General features: G+C 41.9%; 1 protein-coding gene across 3 annotated transcripts in view; it reads left to right on the forward strand.

Moving 5' to 3' along the window:
- The window catches only part of ASTN1 (astrotactin 1), a 314,886-nt gene that overhangs the window by 106,954 nt on the left and 183,568 nt on the right, over positions 1-24,364 (forward strand). For all 3 annotated transcript variants that reach the window (XM_054524823.2, XM_054524812.2, XM_024236699.3), the window contains exon 2: positions 7,042-7,229. In XM_054524823.2, coding sequence (XP_054380798.1) covers positions 7,042-7,229 — 188 coding nt within the window. The remainder of the gene's footprint in view (positions 1-7,041; positions 7,230-24,364) is intronic.

Consider the following 24,364-nt stretch of genomic DNA (forward strand, 5'->3'; position numbering starts at 1 on the left):
CTGTGGCCATTGCTCAAGCCTGTTTGGAGAAAAGAGGAATGAGAATGAGATGAGAAGAAGCAGCTCTACGGCAATGAGTTGAATACAGGAATCACAATGAGAACTCCATTCCCAATTGTTCTCTGAACATCTTCGCAAAAGAGTTTCCTGGCTATGCTGTTTTCCATATTGCTGTTCACTTAGCCAGGCCAATATAGGCACAAACTTCAGGCAAACCATCAACGTTTCTGACATCTGTGCTGGCTGACTTCAGGCCCAGCAGGGTGTCCTGTTTTCTGTGGCTCTCATCTGGGATGCGGGATTTTAGCACTTCAGAACTCCATACCAGATGGTCCCTATGGCGAGAGGCATGGAGGCTCAGCCAGCTCAGTCCAAGGGCCATTGTTTCCCGGGTTAGTCTCATTTCCTCACTTTTCCTGACTTTGTTCCTCCTCTCTGCATCTTTCTCCTTTTTCTGTTTTTCATCTGTCCCTCATCTTCCTTCACAGATGGCCAGGACATTAATGTGCTCCTGTCATTATGTTTATGAAACAAGTTGGGGTCTTTAGAGGATCCCTTTCCACAGACATTAAGACTTGGGTCACGCTTGATACTAGGGTGAAGATTTGCAAGATAATTAGTGATCCCCTACTGTTATTAACCCCTGACTTAAGCAGGTTATTTTCTTACAAAGGTGTTGAAAGTTAATACCGCTGTTAATAGTTTCAGTGAGAAGACCATTATGAAACCATGTGGGAAACTAGACCTACCATCAATATCTTTCAAACTCTGAAATTAGAAGGAAAAAAAGAACAGAAGAGGGGGTTATTTCTATCATAGGCCTATCTCTGGTTACCTTAATGATAGTAAGTATCTGATAGACAAGACCCATTTGTTATTCTTAGTGTTTGACAGTAGGTTTATCACTACTAAAGTTCGGAGCTCAATCTCTATCACATAGGGAAGCTCATAATGGCTGCTGAGATAGCAGAGGGTGGAGGTGTAGCTAGATTCTATTTTTAGAGATGCCTTTTTTCCTTTCCATTGTATTTCTTTCATAGAGGTTATAAGGCTCTTCATAATACCACACTTAATAAAATTGAAAACAACCAGCAAAAGTAATAACCCAGAGACACCCTTCAAACCCCTAACAGCAAGTTCCCCTCATAGGAGTGCAACTTATTTGTCCTCCAACTGATCCAGTTCTTTCCTAACTCTGCTCTGTGAACCCCCCGTCAGAAACCACACTAGATTTGGTTTGGATAAGGGTTCTTAGACTAACAGCAACTTTGAAACTCCTAATTTAAGCAAAGTCTTTTAACAGTCAGTCATAGCCATCAGGGAGTGTCAACCTCAACCTTGAAAGACGGCAGGGTTAGTTCATCAGGTGCCCTCAACATGAGGCTAAAAATTGACTAGTTAATGCTTCCTCCTACCTTGACCTCAGCAATCACAGCAGCCTCATTAGTACTCAGCTGGATTCAGCTTGCAGTCAGCCTTGCTAGGAGTGAGGAAGGGTCCCAGAATACCAAGACTGCGCTAAACCACTCTAAGCCATCCAGTGAATTAAAGTTCTTTGACAATTTTCCAGGTTAAAATTCATATTTGAATTCAAACTGTCAAATTCTTTGAAAGAGGGCATCATGGATCTGGTCCTCAATGACGTTGTATTTTGGGAGAAATCCTGATCCTGACATGTGTGTTTTCTTAGCAGCTCAGTTCAGGGACTGCCAGCATGAAGGAATGCCCAAAGAAGGAACAGGGCACTTGGATGGTATAGGGAAGTTGTAATCCCTGGAAGAGGAATTTTTGAAGCAAAGTTTCCAGTGTCCTAATCTAACCCCACAAAAAGTGCTACAAGCTCACAATCCACAAGCTAACATTAGAACAATGACTAAGGCTAATCTAAAAGTGATTTCATTTCACTCTCCTTCCCACTGCCTTTCCCTATCCCTGATTATTCTCTGCTGTGACTTTCCCTGCCCAAGATCTCATTATTCCAATTCTGTATTGCATGCAGAAGCTCTAAATTATCTTTCTTAGAAACCATGCATCTGTACCAGCATGAATGAGAGCCTTTCTCACCAGCCTGAGGTCCAGTGGGAACATGGCCTGGCTCTTGAAGGCTCTGATCAAATCCTCCCAAGCCTGTCCACCCTATGTGCAGAGGGAAAGGAGAAGTGGAGTTTGGGTTAGACTTAGAGAAGGTTTGACGTGGATTGAGATATTAAACTTTTCTTTATAGGTGGTTATATGAGGCACACCCTTGTGGACTTAGAATCATAGAATGTCAAAGTTACAACAAAATCTTCAAGTTCGTCAACACAGATCCTCCTTGTTCAGACGAGAAAACTCAAATCAAGGCAACTCATTCAAGGTTACTCGTACTATACCTAGGCCTCCTCCACCTCAACTCACTATTTTAGTCATTGCAGACTATAGGATTAGAGTTATAGTAAGATCTTATTGAGTCTGGTTTCCTGCCGTTCTCTTTCAGGGTCTTTGTAATCATTCTAAATTGTGGCCTAGTTCATTCCTCTGCTTTATAAAACCATAGGTGACTTTCCATTAGTTCTGAAATCCTTAAATGGGCATTCACCACATTCACAGTTGTCACCAATCTGCATTTTTCGCTGCTGTCCTGGGCTATTCTTCTCCACCTCATCCCCCCTGCAGCTTAACCAGACCTCCTGTGGTTCAGCAAACATGTGTTAACCTTCCGTTCCTTTGTACACACTGTTCTCTTCATCTGGAATGCCTCTCCAACATTTTCTCCCATTTGGTTCCTTCCCATCCATTTATGCCCTGCCAAGCTCCTCTCTGCATTCAGCACTGCTATTACTGCTTAGAGTACTTCTTCATGATCATGTCTTAAGTTTCCTATTAGATTGAAACCTCTTTGAGAATAGGGACCATGTAACACAATTTGCTGAATGTGGCAAATATAATGTGCTCCAAAAATATGTATTGTATACAAGAATAACTAGCACCCTGGCTTCCATAGATTCTGGGAAGTTCCAGACATTTAGGGGGTGCTGAGGGATGTGACGTTTGTGGAGAAGAAGAATGGACACACCAGAAATCAGGATACCTTCCCTTTCTTGATGTCTCAGTCCCACAGAGTGATGATGGCATTGGTGCTTTTGCCACCTGTGGTATCTTGGGATGACTGAGTAGGATCTCGTTGAGACTTTGCTTATTCAGTACAATGTGAAAAAGGTTCTATCTGAGCCTCCTCGACACCCTCAGCTGGCCTTGGGCAGGCATAACTATCACCTCCCAAATTTGCTTTTGCGAGCCTCATGGCAGGCTTGCATTGGTAAAGCAATTTCTGAGCATTTCCTCTTCCTGAGATATTCTGCTGGGATCCAGACCAGTATGATTACATTGATGTTCCAAGCTCTGATCTCAGTCCTATCAGTTAGGAAAGTCACAAGACACTTACTGTGCCCTGTGTGGTTTTTCATTGGTTGGCCCAGGCCAGATGTAGCATACATAAGTAAATTCCTGGTTTAGCATTGTAGCGCTTCTGTGTCAGATCTGCCAGGAAAAAGAAAAAAGCCAAGGAAGAAGCTATCATTAGGTAATTATCTTGAAACTGAAAAATGATGGGCACCCTTGGTAGGCATGGTGCCCTCTTCCTTCCATCCTTTGCCCTCTATGGTGAGTCTAGTCCAGGCAGAATCATGAACTCACTGTCGGTAGAGATGCGCATGGATAACCCACAGAGAGGTTCTGAGGGTTGGCCTGGAAGCCGAGGCCAGAGGCTGTGCTCTCAGTCCACCTCCCCATGGGGGTACTTGGTCAAACCTTCACTGTACCTGTTCTTCCGTTGGTGCTACCATGCCTAGGACCCTGGAGCAAAAGACCTTCCTCCTCATGAAAAGCCTTGGAATGCTAATAGGTATGGAACTTCCTGAGCTGATGAAATGTTCTGGGATTAGACTGTGGCTGCACAACTTTGTGAATATATTAAAAACCACCGAATTATATACTTGAAAAGGGTGAATTTTATGGTATGTGAATTATATCTCAATTTTCAAAGAAATCATGGGATACGAAGACCTAGTATAAAAACTTAAAAGACTGCAGCATAAAAGCTCCTAAATGACTACATGGATTTAGTTACTCAAGTGTGCCGTCTGTCTGTGCATGCTCTGAGATTATGTTGTCTGGTGCATGTGTTGCGGGTGGAGGGGACAAATTGTTCATCCACCTCAGCCTTTGTTCTGTGTCAGACTGGGGTGACCTTAGTCTAGGAACCTTGTCTTGCTTCCACAATGGAAACAGAGGTAATAAGCCTGACCTACTTGATGAGGATCTCCTGGGAAATAAAAATCTGGTTTGCCAAGTGCTTTAGAAGTGTGAGGTGCCAGATCCTTCGGAATAGTTACAGGAAGGGCTGAGTGGCACTCAGATGTGTATGAGATAAATCCTACCCTTGGGTGGAATGGGTGCAGGCAGGAGGCTGGAGGTGCCCTGCTGTGGGTGATTTAATTCTGTCATCAGGTGCTCTGTTAGGAGCTATGACAGCTTGTGATTTTTATGTCCGGGGTTAGGAGACAGAGTTTGGTTTCTGCTGCAATAACAGGACAGGCACTCACGGGAGGAGAGTGTGTTTCTTGGGAGGAGACTTTGGGGCTTTGATTTGAAGGCATGAGTAGTGGTTGGAAGAATAAGCGCCCAAGTGGGGAATGGAGTTTGTGATTGTCAGGCCTCCTCTGAAGAGCTGCGGGTCACTGCTGCTCCAAGCATGCACCCCCACAGACATGCCCACAGGTTTCTCCCCACATGGAAATCTGGAAGCCTCCTTAGTAGAAAGAGGGACTCTTTTCCTGGAGAAGTCTGTGTCACAGCCTCGCTTAATAAATGAGGCCGTGCTTATAGAAAGCCAGGACTGGGGTTCAGGGGATTGTCCATCCTCACACCCTCTGCCCACTACAGCTTCCTGGATGCTTTGTCTGAGTTCATGGACAGCTTAGCAACCCAGTGGGATGACTGAGTTCTCTAGGTGGTTAGGGAGGGGCCAAGGATGGAAGGGAGCTCTGATCCCTTTCTCTTTTAGCCCTGACCCACACTCTTAATTGTACCTTCTCCCTCATCTGTGGGATGGTAGGACAAGACAGGGAATCATATCAGTGTCTTTTGAGACAGGCTAATGACCTGTGGCTCATATAAAGCCTTCTAATTGCCCTACCCTTAGCCGACCAGCTGATATTCTTATCCTTATTCCCCTATCAAAGCCTGAACATACTTCCCTTACTTCTCTACCTATTGAAAGGAAGTCCACTTGCCCATCAAACCCATTACCAGTATCATCATCCTCAGAGGCTACTTTCCTCCCCTCTTCTCCCCTCTACCCAGACAAGATTACTCTTTTCTTCTTCTGTGTTCCCACAAAACTTTGCCACTGGTGTCACACTTGTCACATTCACTCATGGTGGGCTGCTTTGTAGAATTTGTTGAGGATCTCATTTAGATTAGTATCTGAGTGTCTGGGACAGTGCCTGTGCATAATACATGGCCAATTCATGCCTGTTGAATAAACAAACCAATCGATAAATAAATAAAATCAGTTGTGCCCTCCCACAAATACTGAAATATATTTGTAAGCTCCATAAATACTTAAAATTGTTTTCCTTTTTATGGTTGTGGTACTTGATGAGAGAATACATTCTAAGTGTGTCTTATTAAATCTCTTTTATGTCTGTGAAATTATTATTATTTTTTGGCCAAAGGTAATAAATTTTTGGAGAGGAAGCCTTGCCTTTAAAAAAAAAAATGGCCAGACCATATGGCTCACGTTTCTGATCCCAACATTTTGGGAGGCCAAGGTGGGAGGATTGCTTAAGACCAGGAGTTCAAGACCAGCCTGGGCAACATATGGAGATCCTGTCTCTACAAAAAATAAAAAAATAAATTAGCTGAGCATGGTGTGGTGTGTCTGTGGTCCCAGCTACTTGGGAGGCTGAGGTGGGAGGATTGCTTGAGCCCAGGAGGTTGAGGCCACAATAAGCAATGATTGCACCACTGCTCTCTAGCCTAGATGACAGAGCAAGACCCTTGCTTTAAAAAAAGAAAAAAAAAAAAGAAAAATTTTGTAAAGCAATGGTTTACTAAACATATGTTCAGCAGAAGACTAGTTCCCTAGAAATTTGGGAGAGACTAGGTTAATCAGGTTTTTCTACTGTGTTATGTCTCAGAGCTTTGATATAATATTGCTTGAGAATGCAAAAGAGAGGAACACACACACGGTGTATTTTGCAGTACTACCTTAGCACCAACTACAGTGCTAGGGGCACAGTCAGTTTTGGTATTTTGCTATTAAGTCGTTGATGCTAGTCTCGTGCCTCAGCCTGCATCCCTGAGAATCAAGTGAGTGTGTCTGTGATAAGGGCCCGATTCTTCACTGTCTTCTTCATGTATACCAACTCTGCTCTGCAAAACTGAAGAAAAAAATTAGAGGGAATTATAACATTACTTTACCTGTCACAGCAAGTTAGCAAACATCTCCAGTGTACTACGCAGCAAGTGATTGTGGTTTTAGAAATAACCTACCAGCCCCAGTTGCTCTGCAGTAACCTCCCAGGACTATTCCATAAATGCCAGTTGTCTGCACAGTAATTACCAACTCTCTCCTTGGTAAATTTACTGGTATGTCTAGGAATAATTGCTGGGGAACTCATACTTTCAAATTTACAAGAGGCAAACAACCTTGTATTTACCTCGGGAGGTATCAGGTATTCAAACTGAGCTGTGTAAAAGATCATAGAAATAAGGGGAAGAACTTGAATTTTCACCTTGATATTTTTTTCAATGGTTGAGAGCCTGGTTCACTAGATTTATGGTGGAAAGACCTACGGGAGATAATTGTCTTCTTCTCAGGGTTTCTTCTCTTCTTTGTGGTTTGGAGTAGCCGTAAAATTTGACCTAACTACACATTGTTGGAAACTTCTGTTGGCTTCAGACGAAACTGGCTAATTGGTACAAGTGACGAGGAAGAAGATGAAAAACTTGGTCCCATCCTAATTCTCACCTGTGCCTTTGGTGTTCATCTTCTAGAGATCTCAGGGAACACAGAGGATATCCCTTTGGTGCGCTGGAGGCAGCAGTGGCTGGAGAATGGCACTTTGCTTTTTCACATTCATCATCAAGATGGTGCCCCAAGCCTTCCTGGACAAGACCCCACTGAAGAACCCCAACATGAGTCAGCAGAAGAGGAGCTGAGGATCCTCCACATCTCAGTCATGGTAAGAGCAGAACAGCCTTAGCCTCTCAGGCCACAGCTTATGTTACCTTGACATTAAGCGTCTTGGTATTATAGATATCACTCTATCAGACCTAACTCTGTAATGATCATTGATCATGTTAATAAGTAAATTTCCCATTTGTGGGAAATGCATCCACCTGTGATGTAAGTAATAATTGCAACTATTTCTAACAGTACCATTCCCCAACTCTTTTCTCTAGGAACATGCTCAGATATGAAGAAATTTTAATAAACCAGAGATAATATTAGATCTGGGCAGCCAGGCACAGTGACTCACACTTGTAATCCCAGCACTTTGGGAAACCAAGATGGATGGATCACTTGAGGCCAGGAGTTCAAGACCAGCCTAGCCAACATGGTGAAACCCCATCTCTACTAAAAACACAAAAATTAGCTGGGCACACCTGTAGTCCCAGCTACTTGGGAGGCTGAGACCTGAGAATTGCTTGAACACAGGAGGTGAAGGTTACAGTGAGCCGAGATTGCACCTCTGCACTTCTGCCTGGGTGACAGAGTGAGCCTCTGTCTCAAACAACAACAAAATTAGATGAGGCTAATAGATTGTCATAGATGGGAATTATCCAATTAGTATATTGGAGAATCTTAAAGTAGTTGCTCCACAAATGTTTGTTAAATGACTGACTCTCCAAGCTGCTTGCCACTACCAAGTTCTCTTTTCTCTTCTCCCAGCCAGGAGGAAGCCAGTAAACTGGCTTTCTCTCCTCTTACAATAGAGGGCATGTGGGTAGACACTTGCACCTCTCTCTAGCTCAACTCAGATCCTTTACTATTAACATTCCTTCTCCTACTTAGAAATTTGAAGCCTCAAAAAAAGTTGGAAGGTTCTTTCTAACATTGTAGGAACTTGTATTCTAGAATCTCACTGGAAAGTAAGTGCTATGATGGCAGGCCAGGGTTTTTGTTTAGTGTTGTTTTGTTTACTGATGTGTCCCCAGTGCCTAGAACAATGCATTCACATAGTTGATACTTAATTAATATTTGTGGAATAAATGAATGAATTTCCCAGTGAAGAGATGAATAAAACCTGTCACACTTGGTATTTTATGTATTGATATTGTACTGGTAAACAAATACATTGTCTGCTCTTAGGGTAGCCTAATAGCAGGTTGAGACTTGACTGATTATTTATAAGCCATGTATTTGGGAGGGTGTAGATTATTTCACTGTTAGGAAACTCAACTCAGAAGCAACCTGCGTCTTAGTTCAAACCTTATTTCATCTGTTGCTCTAGTACCATCACTACATGCTATTTAGTTTTGTGTATCAGACTGCGGGAAACTGAGTGCCTTTTAGATATAGAAGAATGTCCATTATCCAAAGATGGGAAAATCTCTCTATAAAATCTCTGATAAAATCTCAAAATGTAAGCCTTCTATTTCTACCTCAACCCATGTCCCCATAAGTAAACTGGCTTAATAGGTTACCTGCATGTACATGAGGCACTTTGTTTAAACTATATGGTGGAGAAAAGAGTTCTTGAATTGCAAATGTTAAGCCTTAATATCCAGATAAGGGCAAATGTCAGGCAGGTAAATGAGGTTGCTAATACTCACATTTACAAATTAATCAAGGTGTATAGCATGAGAGTTCCAGTACTTGCATCTTCTTATTAAAGAATAGTGTTTTTCCTCTCTGAGAAGGTTGTCTTCTTTATTGTAGCTTGTAGTGTCCAGAGAGTGGTAGGATTCAGGCTGGTCAGCTGAGTTGGCCCTGGCATTGACTGGAGTGATGAATTTAGAGGCCAGATTGTCTTCAAATTTATAATATGGTCTGACTAAAAAGAAGGGCACAATGGTGGATTTCTCGCCAGCCATCCACATCCTGCCATCAGTGTGGGAAGCAATGGTGGTCATGGGTGGTTTTGTTTTGGTTTGGTCTGAGACCATTTCAAAGAACCAGTCTTTGTCACACTGATGAAATGTTTAAGGTAAAGAAAGGTGTATAGAGATTTCCAAAAATAAATATTGTGATTATATTTTAAAGAAGGACCCTAAACAGAAGAAGTTGAGACAAACAATATGTCAGAAGGGGAATCTAGGGAGGGCTAGGGGCATAGTGCGAGAATCTGCAGAAAGATAAACAGCCTGAAGCTTGCACTTGTTGCCGCATTGTATCTTCAGTGTAGGAAGCACCCTACCATCTATCCCTGGAATTAGGTGCCCAATAAGTTCTCTAGAGAAGTGTGTGTGTGTGTGTGTGTGTGTGTTTGTTTGTGTATGTTTGTGGGGGTGGGTGTACTGCTGGGTGGATGGGAGCACCAAAATCTTACAAATCACCACTAAAGAACTTACTCATGTAACCAAACACCATCTGTTCCCCAAAAACCAATGGAAATAAAACATTTAAAAAATATATGTGCTGATCAAAAATGCCAAAGACTTTAGGAAATAGGTTGTGCCCTTAAAATAAAACAATCCCTATGAAAAACCCTACATTATAGTGTTTTTTCAAATTAGATCCCCTGAGCAAGAATTAGTGGACAGAGGAATGGAGAAAGAAAAAGAGTCAACTTTAAACTTATCTCTGAGACCTCTCTTTCATGTGCTACTTGTCACCAAGGGCAGACCACTATGACATTTTATTTTTCAAATAAAATGGAAGAGATTATTCCTTCAGCTTAATTTTAATTTATTCTCTTTTATTTTTAACCAGGCTAAAGAGACAGAGGACAAAAGGGCATAGGCAAACATAAGGGTGCAAAAGACTTGTGTTGTCTTTGGGTTGGCCTCTTGTATGTGGACAGGCCAACATCTCCATAAAAAAATCAGGAAGGCCTTTGACTTCCACAGAAAAGGAATCTCAGGATGAAGTGGAGATATAAATATTTGCTACCTACCCCCTCCTTTCCCTGTCAAAGATGGTTTGGTTACTGGAGCCTACTGCAGCCCACCTAGCCGTCTCATTGTCCTCCATTCCCATTCCATACACACACCCCACACACTACCTTTCTCATCCTTAGGATTCTATTCTAGAAACAGTTTCGAAGTCTGAAGTTGTGTATCCGCCCTCAGCTTAGAAATAAAGCCTGAGGGTATCCTGTTTGAAGATGTTGTTCCTAGAGTCTCTGATGGCTTCCTCCTAAGAGACTCAAGTGGTGGTAGACTTTGTTTGACACACTTTATGCCATACCCTTTGGAGGAAAGGTAGGCAGCTATTTGAGGCATCTGGATGACAGCATTATAAAAGCCAGAAGATAGCAAAATTCTTTGATTTGTAACAATATTGAGCAGTGAAATACACTTAAATTAAATCTTATTACCAAAACCCCTTTAGTTATGAAAAACAATAGCAAGACTATTTTTCATTAACTCTAATGATCAATATTGATACAGTTTTCAAATTGGATCAAAATAGCATAATTGGAAAAAGAGAAAAGATAAAGCGATTATCGAAACATGAATACATCCAACCTCTTCTGTTAAGAAAATGTATAATTAAAAGCTTAACTAATAATCCTAAATATTCCCAATATGTGCAAGAGGGAATTAATGGTTTTATGAAAAACCTTAAAGTTTACATTTCTCTCATTTTGTATGTATACTTTTTTATCCATATTTCCTCAATGCAGAGACCACTGTTTATTTGTATATTTTGCATATATTATGTTTTGTTTTAACACAAAATATAAGAAATGAGAGAATGAGAAGTAAAAGAAACCTTTTTGGACCCTTATGGCATTGTATGAATGAGAATTTGCAAGTTCTCTTTTATACCATGCCAAGTATAAATCGACCATCAGCAAAATTGTGGGCTTGCAGAAAGCCAATACCCCAGCTGGGAGCTGAGCAATTTAAAACTTTGAAAAACCTTTTGCTTTTCTTATTTTTCAATCACATCCTAAAATTTTTGAATTATTTTTTCCAAAGAGGTACCATTTCTTCCTTGCATAGAATAATTGGATTTCCCTTCTAAAATCTTACATTATTGCTTTGAGGGTCAAATGATGTATTTTAACCTCCTTGCATGATTCAAACTTGGCTGAAGAGATTTATTTCAAATTTTGCAAGATAGTTGACATTCAGAACTATGAAAGTACACAAAGATACTCTTTTGCAAACTCTTGAACAAATGAAAGCAGAATCAGCAAATGAAAACTGAGTGTGAGTTTAAACCAAAAGTCAAGCAATTCGTCAGTTAAAAGGCAAATGGTTTACTCCATAGAAGACCAGGTTTCGGTACAACTTCATGTCAGATATTCAGACTCTGTGTGGATTTAAATTTTCTTATTGTACTTGTGCTAATTTACCATACAGTGTACATTTATCTTCTTAAAGTATGCAAACGAGTTTAATGGTGCACAGTAGAATTTAAATATATTGTCTATATATTTCATCTTTTTAATTAAAGATGGCAGTGTTAATAGATTTCCTATATGCATATAGGTTGGTTAAGTACATTTTTCACAGCAAGCAGCCTTTCTAAAATTCTTTGGAGATATATATATATATGAAATTTTTCTCTATTGATAACTCCCGCTGGTAGAGAAAGAATATCTTTTGTGGTTCAGCCTTCTTAGACACTGTTGTGAGGAAAAAAATCTTAGTAGCCCCAGCTGTTTGTGGCTCCTTGGCCAGTATCTGGAGGCCCCCATAGCCTTCTACTGCTGGCTGCCATCAGAGGCCTTAGCCTGCCCCCAGGCTCCCTGTTTCTGGGATCTCCAGGTGAACCCAAGGTACAGAGTTCACTCCTGGGAGAAACAATGTTGGGAACAAGATTTGGAGACAAAAGAGGCAGCTGCCATTATACAGTCCCAGAGTCCAGCAAATAAAATGGGCACTGTGGGAAAGTTCCAGTGTGGAAAAGTAGTATTTGGGGCTGAGTCAGTACAGAGCCCGCAGAACACACCTATGGGAGCCTCCAGGATCATGTTTCCAGGGCTGCATAACAACTTTCTACCAAAGCCTCATCCTTGCCCTTACTGTTACATTCAAGTTCAGTCCGGTTGCCTGAGCATCGCATGTGAGTTTGCTTGAAGCCGTGCCTCATTTCATTCCTAGAGCACAGCCGCTTCCAATGTAGAGAGGAGCAGTTCCAAGCATGGCAGTCACTGTGTGTCATCAACACTATTAGGTTCTTATTAAGTGTCTGTGGGCACAGGAGAGAGGGCTAGATGTCTTTTTTGTCAGGGCCTTTTGCCTTCAGCAGATCTGTTACAAAAACTCATTAACAAATTCATTAATCAAGGTCACTTTTGCATCTTTATGGTCAATTTGTAGTATTTTTTTCATTCAACTTAGGATGCTCTAATTTATCGGTACCAGTCCTTCTCATCTTTAAGCAACAAATGGAGACATTTAGGCATATTGTATGTTACCAGAAAGGACAGAGATAGAGTAATAAGTCGGAAAGTACAAAAAGACAGGTCTTGATTCAGTTCAAAGAAGACTTTTCTTGCAATTCAAACCATCCTTCATGGGGCTAAACTGACTTATTGGTCATACTGCCCATATGCCAGGGCCATTACTGTGTATTTTACCTTCCATTAGGAAAGTTGTGGGCAGTTCCTAAGATAATCAGTAAGATCTCTTGAAACAAAACCTCTTTACTCTTTGTTTCTCTCTGAAACGCTAATGTGCAAAAGCCTGGAGATGCCAGGGTCCATTTGGGGACTATGTCAAGTGCCAACTAAGGTTTGGCTTACAAACCTCCCTCACCTGGCACCTTGGAAGGCCCTGCATCTCTTGTCAAGATGTGTTGGGCATAGGTATACATGAATTTATTCACCATTTGGGTTGCTCATCTATTCTGTTCTTGTTTGGTGCCCTTTCATATTCTAGTAAAGTGAGAGCTGAGATGTAGCGGAAAGACACGCTGGATTTACAGTTGGAAGAGTGGACTTCATAGGCTGGCTTTATCACTTCAGGTAATTTACTGGGCTTTTTGGAAGCTTCGTTATCTCACCTATAAAATGAATGCACTGGTCAGGCTTTTCAGTTTTAAAGAGTGAAGATCCACTGAGGCCTTCTCTGTAATAGAGTTGTACTGCAGAAATTTATATGGAGATAAAAGAGACAACACTCTCCTGATTTTAAAAAGTATATTCAAAGAGCAGATTTTCATGAAAGCTGGAGCTGGGAAGTTGTTGAGGATCTGAGTGATTTTATCAGCCCTCAGCCTCCATAGCTTGTGGTTTGGCTCTTTCACGCCTGTTTCTATTGCTCCTCTTGCTATGAATTAGCTTCTTTGTCTAGTCTATTCTATAAATCTTTCTCAATTGCAAAGCTTTTATGTGTTTGACACTCCATTTACTCATCAAGTCACCTCACTCATGACCTGTCCTGACTTTTCACAGCTTCACAGTGTTTCCAACTTTGTTCCCACTGCTGTTACATGTCCTGCCTTCCTCCCTTATTCTAACTCCTTAGTGAAAGAAGCAGATGTATCTAATTTGTTGCCATAGCCCCTGTTTGTTCAAAGCTTTCATATCAGGTTATCCCACAGGTGAATGTGATCCTAGCCTTCCCCTGGTGGTTTTAGTGGAGAGGTGGGCTTATGTGGTACACTCCTGTTCCAGGCACGGGTCAGAGCCATTTCCTTTAGCAGAGGCTGAAAAACTGATTTCATGATTTCTTGTTTTCAGTACAACAAGCAGACTAAGACCTAACTAATAGAGATGTTAGGAGATGTTAGGAGAATCAAAATGTAACATAGGCACCATCATCATTGTCATCATCATCATCAAAATCGTGTTTTGCACTTACTATGTGCTAGACATTGTTTCAAGTGCTTTCAATATATTTTAACCTATTTTTTATTCGTACCACACCATAAAGTAGGGTTTGTTATTACTCATTTTGCAAACAAGGGGATTGAGAGCATAACAGGCTGTGTGATTTATCTAAAGGTAAACAACTATTAGTTTGCAGGACCATGAATTGAATCAAGGCAGTCCACAGAGTCCAGATACTATACTTTGAGAAGCACTCCTCTCCTGACCCATAGTGAGCACACAATATATATTTAGTATGTGTCATTTCACCAACTTTTGATGTTTTGTTGACTTTTGACTGCTGAGATTCATCTGACAGTTTACTCCATTTTTACTTTGACACTAATAACGCTACAAGCACTAGGACCCACAACCATGATGGAACACAAATTTTCTTTCTGTGGCTACACCAGGCAGCTAACCCCAGAAGCTCAGACTGTTCAGCTTGGCTAATCCCACCTGCTAACCTTGGCTTCAGTCACACCACCTCACAGCTGGTGGTGGGTTTATTGGCAGGGAAGGGAAAAGGGTAGTCTGGGAATTCTAACTCTAAAATTGTGAAAGTCATGTAACAATGAACTTAGCTTCTTCATATACAAACTTTTGCATTTTTTCAGGAAATTTTTAGAAACTAGAAAAATATTTTCAAAGCATTATTGACATATTGATTTTTTAAAATCATTGACTCATTCCTTCATTTAGATATTGATTATTTAACACTGTTTTCAGGCTTCAGATTTTTTTAGCTACTAAGTAGATAGGAAATGAATAAGACAAACTTCTGCTTTCAGGGAGCGTTTAATCACATTATTAATGCTTACTATTTGAAGAGGGCCCTTGGCAGAACTGAGAGACAAGTAGAGTTTCCATCATCTTTTCCACTCCTTTTCAGTCTTTACATCTTTGCAAATCTGTTTTTCTCTTTCCTGAAGTTCACAGAGGCCTTATGCTACCCTCATCTCTGCAGACAGCAAGAAAAATAGCTAAGAGGCCAAATTTTCAAAAGGATGCTGATGTCTTTTAACAAGTTGATGTAATATTCTGTTCAGCAATCTAGTTCACTTGATATAGAAGCTAGCAATTTACTTTCAAGTACTCAGTTTCAGAAATCCCTGAAGATCCTTTTGAAAGCAGGAGTCATAATTTCCATGAGGTTTCAATCAATATTAGAAACTGGTAATATTCATAGTAATAAAGCTATTGCTCACTAATCCCTCATTGTGTCTCCAGCACTGTATGGGATCATTTGCATACATACTATCAATCAATTTCCATAGCAACCTTGTGAAATAGCTATCATTTCTTCCATCTTTCAGATGTGAACACTGAGACTGAGAGAAAGTAAATTATAGGCCCAAAGTCACACAGGCTGTGAGAAGGGAAGCCAGGATTTAAGGCAAATGTATCTGACTCCAAACTTGACTCTGCTACCCAATTCTGCTACTTGGTGGTATTAGGGTTGGACAGTTTCTCCAATTTTCCAGGTTATGGAATAATTTCACTTCTTTTAGCTAGCACAGTAGAAACCCTTTATTTGAAGATTAGGAAGGAACATAGAGAATTGTACAAGATGCTGTCATGGTGAGGACTATGAGCTGCTTCAAAAGGTAAAGGAAGAGCTGGATGGGGCAAGAAGACCAAATATTGCAAGGAAGCCTGAGATTGGCTCTGAGAAGATGCTGGTCATTGAGAACCAACAAAGACTATAGTTTTATGGTATTGAATTTTAGCGAGGCAGTTTACAGCAAGGGCTTTGCTCTCAGAGACACCAATTTAAATCTTAGTTCTGCCACTTACTCGATCTTTTTATTGACCTTGGACAAATTGCTTAATCACTCTAAACTCACTTTCCCTGTCCATAAAATGGGAATAATAAATCCTACTTTATAGGGCTGTTTTAATTATTAAATGAGATGATTCTTATAAACCACTTCCTGTAGTGCCTGGCCTATAGGGAAGTACCCATTAAATATTAGCTCAGTAAACTCTTGGGGGGCCATGCAAGCTGCCTATAACAATCTTGCATACAATGTGTGACCCAGGGGCCACCAGCTTAGGGAGTCAGAAAAGCATCTGTGATCATGGCAACCTCTCAGAGGAGTCCTAGAGGATTGTGCTTAGGGAAAAGACTGAGGCAATTAGGGATATCAAGACAATAGAATAGGGCAATTACAAAGCTTGGATGCAGTCATGTCCATTCAGGGAATTGTTATGTCGCTTCTGTTTCATTGTTTACAGGGTTTCCCACCGGGTATCTTATGATTTAGGATGATAATTGAGGTCTGGTCTGATAATTGACATCTGATACCTACCAGGTATCTTATGATTTAAGGTGATAATTTCAGCTCCAACTTCTCTGGAAGAACTTCATTTATTAATTTATTTTTTAATCAAACCACGTGATGTCATTTAGGGAATTCCGTCACTGCCCAGGTATCCACACATACAAGATTGTTATTACTCTCATTCACAATGGGAAAAAGAAGACTTAGAGCAGTGGGTGATGCTCATGGCCAGCATTGATGTAAGAACTCAGAGATTCTGAGTCCTGATGCCATTACCTTTTCTCCAGATCACACTATCTTTCCCCCACCCTCTGCCCATCTCTAAAGTTTGGGGTCTGTCTCACAGACCCGAGGTCACCTTTAAATCTGATCTCAAACTCATACCCATGGGCCTTGGCTGGAGGCAAATTAGATTTAGGTATAGTAAATGTAGCCAGCCATGTGTCCATGGAGAAAACCCTAATATGGACAATGGCAGGAATTATTCAGGCCAGGAGTCTATAAAGGACCAGATGTTAAACATTTTTAGCTTTATAGACCATCCAAGCTCGTTTTCAACTACTCATCTCTTGCCAATGTAGTGCCCAAGTAACCATACACAGTATATAACTGAATGCATGTGGCTGTGTTTCAATAAACTTTATTTACAAAAACAGGCAGTGGGCCACATTTGGCCTGGAGGCCATAGGTTTGCTGACCTCAATCTAGTACATTCTCCTCATTTTGTCTGCAGAACCCACATGAAGACTACAACCTAACACCTCGGTGGAAGCTTTAGGGTTCTATTTGCAGTGTGAAAGACAATAATTTGCTAGTTTTAGCCAGGCCCCCACAGATTGATTATAATTGTCACTCAAGGCACTGACAAAAATTGTTCTTGCTAGAAATTCAAGACATGTGGTATTCACAAATTCAGGTGAAATGCAAGCACATTAGCTTCTCCTGAGAGACACTGATGAGTTTAGCAAAGACAGATGTTAATGAAAACAAAAGTATGCTTCGACTTGACAAGAAAAGTATAAACAGGATACTTATTAGCAAATATGCTATTTTTTTTCCCTGTGAGTCTGATGGCTCCTGCTTGGTTTCAACTTTGAGTACACAGTAGAAATGTGTGACATGCCTGGATATGCTAAAATACCCCCTTATAGCAAAATGCTTCATATAAATGTATAAGAATAGAAGCAGGATTATGCTTCCAGACATTGATGTCATAATAAAGTTGGTTTTTGTGAGGACTGTTACCTATCTTTAAGAGTTAGTGGTAGCTCTTGGTCTTGCTGATAAAGTTTAGGGTGAACAAAGCATTTTTAGCCTTGCCTTATAAAATTAGCTGTGACACATTTAAGTCTCTGCTAAAGTTTGTTAAATGGCTTACCTATGTGAGAGGCAGATGTCAGTAGCCTTCCCCAAGATTGCAAGGGGTCTCTCTCTGTAATAAATCTAGGAAAGTCAGGTGCCTCTTGCTGCTGCCTTGCTATTTATGATTTCTCTCCTGATGATACCTCTATCACTGCTGCTGATGTCCCTGAATAGCAAAGGATGAGTCAAGTAGCCTTCTAACTTGGGATGAATCAGATGTCAGTTTATTAATATGCTGTACTATGGCTGACAGTAGTGGGTGCTTCACAGAATCGTATCTGGGGCCTGCTGGGCTTTGGCTCCCAATTCTGACATTTGGGATTTGTATAACTGCTTAAGGTGGCCTGAGATGTGAGTTCTGCTACCCTAATACCATAAAGACAGGGCTATATGAGAGATCCATATGGGATATCAATCATCAGATGCTTTTGAAAGGATTCAACCTTCATTTCCTCCATGTCTGTATCTTGTCTGAGGAAGAAGTGAGAAGGATTCAGGACTTAGATATATAGGCCCTTGGGATTTCTAAGAGTGAACATGTCATAATTTGGCATTTGTGGGTTTCAGACACATTCTTACATGAGGTAAGCTATCACATAGAACAAACTTAGAAGAGCTCTGTGTCCCAACAATGATGTTAAAGCATCCATCCTTCATTCTCTTTTTATTTCCTAAGTGTCATGGAATGTATACATCCCAGTCATTATCCCTGGGCTTTCAGCTGGCTGTGTCCATCCCCAGCCCCTTTCCTCAATGCTCCATTGCTCAGAGTGAACAGCCTTGGCCTCTGAGGCCCCCAGTCTTTCCACAGCAGGACCACCCTCCTTGGACTCCACCTTGGGTTCGGATAAGGCAGCACCAACAGGTCCCAGCCAGGGCTCTGCTTGTAGCTTTCAAAGCAAAGTGACGTGGGCCTAGGACCCAGCAATCCTCACACAGACTGCATTACATCTTCTTCTTGTCACTTGTGACGAAAGCTTGCTGATGAGGCAAGCAGCCTAATGTTGGGATAAGACTACTGGATTTGAAGTCAGGAAGCTTTGATTGTAGACCTTTTTCTCTCAAAAACATGTGAAACTTCAGGCAAGCTCCTTGACCTTCCTGAGCTTCAGTTTGCTCATCTACATAGGAGAGGCTGGGATGAGATAAGTGTTCTCAAAACTTTGGCATTCATGTTTTATTGGCATATTTTTATGCAACCTCTGTTAGTATTTTCTGAATATTTTTATTTAAATTGACTCGCTTTTTCAATTTAAACTTATTTTGGCCTTATCTGAGAGAAATATGTCAATAAAATCAGAGGTTTGATGTTATAGTTGATTATTTCAATACAGATTAGGCAAATAGTATTTTATACAAATAAATGATAACATAAACATGTCACACCCCTTTAACAGCAATTAGCACACCCATTCCAGGAGCACATAGATGGGCTATGTCCTGTGCCTTGGGGGTCCCGGGCTAGCTGAACTTGTAAGTTGCCTTCAGCTCCCACATTCTAGGAATGTGAAAGTGAAGGATATATGGGACACTAGCAATCCCTGGTTGACACAGAAAGAAATGCATGAAGAAACTTTCTTCCATTCCCTGCAGCAACTCTGCTTTTCTTTTTTCCATTTATGAGTATGAGGTGATGGTCTATGGGCAATATGCTGGGCTTGGCAGGCTTGTACACAGGTTGGGTTGAATGGAAGAAGTTCCATCCTGGGAGGGAGCTATCACATCCCATTGTGAATCTTTGGCTGGTCCGTTGGAGGGAGCCTGGTGACTTTGAACCCTTCACATGGCCCAGTGGGGGCTCTCTGCAGGTGCCTTTGGTCTGTGAATTGCTGGTTCAGAGCCATTGCCTTCAGCCAGCTCTGCTCTTCTGTGTCTCCAGCAAATCTCTCTAGACATACTGTTAGCCTCTGCTAGCATGAAGTACTCTAGGAGCCTCCTGGGTTTGATTTAGGATGGAGTGGCTCCCCCACATTAGGGAGCAGGCCATGGGAAGAGCCTTCAGCCTCCAGCTTTGGGGGATTTGGGAAGGGGAAATCTCCCAGAATTGCCTCTGGAGGCCTTTGAATACTCCCGGAAGGAGACATTTATCCTCCTCCCTAAAATGACTCAGGTAAAGCCGGAGGCAGAGTGATTCTTGGCAGGTCCAGCCCAGCCCGCCTTTATATAATATAATTCTTTCTTATGGAAGTGATTGTTTCAGTTGCCCCATTCTCAGGATAGCAGTTATGCCTTAAGGGGGAAAAAGTATTTACTTTAGAAGGGAACTTTCTGGCAGGATGGTGGACTCTGCCTTGCTGACTAACCATGCTGGGACCTGCAGGGCATCTCCCAGACTCCCCTTTTGGGCCGCCCTCACTGGTTCTCAGGAGAGTCCCTGCATCAGGGGAAGACAAGGACAAGTCAGTCCCATGTTGCCATTAGGAGTGAGAGGTACTGGAGATTCAGCGCCTTTTCCTCTTTCTTGCTTTCCTCTTCTACATCCTGAGCCCCTCTGGTGGCCGCCCTTTGAGAGTTCCTTTGCCTCTTTGATCAGGCTTGATTCTGAAGTTGGTTTTCACCTGATTTCATCTAATGAAAAGAGTTAAGAGTGGGAAGTGGGCCATGTAGCTATTCCTGTATGATACTGTAAGTACATTCAAAGGCCTGTATTTTGCATCCAGAAGTTTTCATCGACATCTGTGTTAGATGCTGCCTTACCTAGCCAATCATTCCAGGTCACTAGAGTTGAAGAGAAAGAACACTCCAAAGGAAGATGACTTCACTTGAAGATCTTCTAAACAAGTAGCACATTTTCATTATTTAGGGACAGATGGATCTCAGCCTTCCCATTCATTCTTATTACCCAGGTTTCCACTTTCTGTACCTGCAGACTCACTGTCCTTATGCCCAGCATGGCCATGGGATCCTCTTCTTGTGCCTTCCTTTTCACCATGCTCTGCTCATTTTATTTTGTAAACATCTCTAGAATCCCTCTCTTCTTTCCTTCTCTACTACCACTATGAGTGCAGACCCCCCTCACCTCTCACTGGACTGATACAGTGGTTTCCCACCCCTTCACTCTTGTCTTCTGACTTGTTTCCCTAAAAAAATTCCCTTCAACTACCATCAGGCTGAATCTAATAAAATGCAGCTTGAACTATGTCCTCTCCCTGGTGGAAAACCTTGAGTAGGTTCCTCCATTCAGAAGGCTAACTTCCAGGGTGTTAAACTTTTCATGCCTGACCCTCGTCTCCTCCACTCCTTACCCTGACCATCAGTCATATTTTGTGGACCTCCCTTGCTATTTAATACTTCTGTGATTTCACTCATGCTGGCCTTTTGGCTGAAAATGTGTTTCCTCTCCTCTGAGTAAGGTCACCTCTTTCTACTCTTTTTAAAATTCAGTTTTGCCCCATGAGTCCCTCTAGGAAAGTGTTTCTGACTCCCTTTTCTCTCTGGGCTGGGTGAAGTAGTTTCATGCAATTCCTGGTGCATATTTCTGCATCATCCTTACCTGTGCATAAGCCTATCATCTCCCCTGAGTGTAAGCTCCTTGCTGGGAGGGATTATGCTTCTTATGCTTCTCTGGATCCTAGCCAAGGGCCTGGCCTTTTGCTAAGAGGCTGAAAGGGACTTTGGGAATGGACAGACAACCTTGCAAGGAAGGCTGAGCAAGTCTGATAATATGGAGAGCTGAGGCTCAAAGAGGTTAAATGGCTAGAAGGCTGGTCAGTGGCACTGTTGGAATGGGGAGCAGGTAATCAGTCAGTGCATTTTCCCCTCTGTCCTGTAAGATCTTCAGCAAAATGTTCTCTTCAGGCCTCATCTCTGGTCCTGTGGCTCCCTTTTCTCCACTGAACCCTCACATCTCTTCCTCCCTTCACATATGCATGGAACAGGAACCTTAGGGGAAGGCTGTCACACACACCGGAAGTGGCTAGATCATGAGGCCATCTCACTCTCCTTCTGCATGTGTGTGCATGTATACGTATAATTTTTTAAGTTGATACTGAGCAAAATTACTATAAAACGTTTTCAGAGTGGGAACTTCAGTTTTGAGTGTCACGAGGCATGGTATAAAGGGTGGGATGGGACCACATGGTGTTCTGTAATGAAGAGGGCCCCTCCCAAAGCCCGAATGTCCAGGAAGCCCCTGACTCAGCCTTCTGGGCAAAGCCAACAGCTCCTCATTTTCCTGTCCTCAGTGGCTGCTTTCACACTTCTACTACAGTGTCACGATGGCTGGTCTGTCTACATCATTTGTAAGATGTGCCAAGTGCATTTGATACTAATAATAGGTAAAGTGCTGAAAATTGTGACTGGTTTTCTTTTCTCCATTAGAGTGGAGTCAAAGTTATAAATGACCTATAATAAGGTCATTCTCACTCAACTTACATTGTGTTATTCTTTGCTGACTGAGAGAGAGAAAAAATTGGAGTTACAGCTGGTGCCAGGGGAACACTGAGCCTTCAGTGTGCCAACGGGGTCTACCCGGTTTGTAGCCTGTATCTCTCATGGTGTGGTGGCAGAAAAAACTATGGAAAAGTGTTGGTTCTGACAGTGTTTGGTTCTCCTGTTAAGCCAAATTTAATTTCCCCAATTATAGAATGAAGTTAAGAAGAACTTTTCCATCCTACCTGCAGTCACTCTGCAGAAACAGAAATATAAATGCAAAATTAGCACTTTCGTTTCTAAGAGAAGGGACTTTTATTTTTACCCCATTCACTTTGTAAAGCATGTAGTACAGCTACATGTATGTAGATATAATTAGATTCTAAATAGACATTTTTAATGTGATTACAAGTTTTGACTTCTCTGGTAATGATACTCTATTCCTGCAGCCCTCTAAGGAGTGGAGCAAGAACAGTTAGATTAACATTCAGGTTAGTTTATTTTACTAGAAAAAAAATCTGTCACTGTAAGTGAGCCTTCAGCTGTCTCACAAATGCTGGCTAAAGATACCAAAAGGTAGGAGCTAGAGTGAGGTTAGGTAAAGAGAAGTCTTCACACGCTCTAAAAACACAGCCGTATCCTCTGGGTAATGTATCCTGCACCTTGCATTGGAGCATCCTCATGGGAAATGAAACCACCACCTGACTATAGTTGACTTTCTCCTGGGAGGACTCCATGACCAAGGGAGTGCCCCTCAGAGCTATCTAGGAGCCAGCAGAAAAGAAGGAAGAGGGATTTTCAGATGGAGGTCTTCAGTCTGAACTGACCAATAGTGTGAACGTAATGCTGTTTGTGTTTTGTCAACCTCGGCAAGCCAGCTGAATGTGCCTCCCTGGAGTTAATCAAGCCATGTAGCATTCACTGAGTGTCAGCCCCGTGCTGGACATTCTGCTAAGGCTGGGGCTGTGGAAGGAATTTAGAATGTGGTCTCTGCCTGCAAGTCCAGTCAGAGCCGTGATATGGGGAGCAACAGAATTATGGATTAAGGATTAATTGAGAAATGTCCACATATGCATTAGGAATTGGAATAGAATGATATGTCTGAGGATCAGAGTAATCAAAGTCGGTTTCAGGAAGGAGACGGATGTGTGCTGGGACTTGAAAGCACAGAAAGGGCATAGGTAGGGCAGATATAAAGAAGGACATTTCAGGGAAATGAGAGAGCAAAGGTTCAGGGATAGGCAGAAAAAGACCTATTACCCCATGCCTGCTCTTTCTCCCTTTTCCTCTCCCTCCCCTGTTTTTCTCTCTTTCTGTCCCTCTCTCCCTTACAACAGAACTGAATGTTAAGAATAGAAAAAATAAAGCACAACTATTAAAATGTAGAAAGAAGAAACTCTGTGAACACTATGATCTGAATTAATTTATAATGATGTTGCAGGTTGGCTGGGAATGACCCCATGGGTTCAGGAAAACAGGTACAGAATTAGGCAACTGGCCCAGCGGATGATGTCGGCCTCGTCAGTTGCCTTAGAAGCAAGAACCCCTGACTGCCTTTGTATCACTCGAATGTCTCTGGCTGACCTATGGATTCCCTGCATGATCGAGCCACTCATCAGCAAATCAAAACCTGACAAACAATAGCAGAGTTGAGCCTTTTGTCACTTTCCCTGGCAGGTGGGGAAGAGCTGGGGCTCAATTTCCAGCTTCCCTTTGCTCCAGCCCATCTTTGGCTGGTGAGCACCAGGCCTGCACCCGAGGTCCTGGCGGGAGTAACCAGCATTTGGCTGTTCTGCTGGAAACAGAGGGGACCATGGTCAGCTAGTGAAGAAATCAGGCCTAAGTAACAGACCCTTTACCTGCACCCCACTCCATTACAACCCCCATCCCCACCTCAAAAAAACAAAACAAAACAAACAACAACAACAAATGCCAGTACAAGAGAGGAAGCCTGAGAAAACAGAAAAACAAAGCTGACAGCCTGGGGCTATGGGTGGGTGGGATACCAGGGAAAGAGGAGGTAGGACAGGGCAGTTGGGTGTGTGTGTGTATGTGTGTGTGTGTGTGTGTGTGTGTGTATTTTTTTCTCATTTCTTAAAATTAATGATGGGAAGGATTTGAAGACTTGTACAGTAGCTTTGCCAGCAAAAAATGTAATTAGCTGAAGACAATATGCTGCTGATGTTGGAGCTGGTGGCTTAACGAAGCCCGTCCTAATGAGAATATCAGTACCTCATTCAGAGATTGCCTTCACAAACCAGGCCTCTTCTTCAGATTTTGTGCTTGATTAGTTCCAGAGAAAAAAATTCAATTTAATAATTTTTTAAAGAGGGAGAAATAAGAGCCACAGCACTCAGTGTGGGGCCC

Source organism: Pongo abelii, chromosome 1 (assembly GCF_028885655.2).
Source record: "Pongo abelii isolate AG06213 chromosome 1, NHGRI_mPonAbe1-v2.0_pri, whole genome shotgun sequence".
Lineage (NCBI taxonomy): Eukaryota > Metazoa > Chordata > Mammalia > Primates > Hominidae > Pongo > Pongo abelii.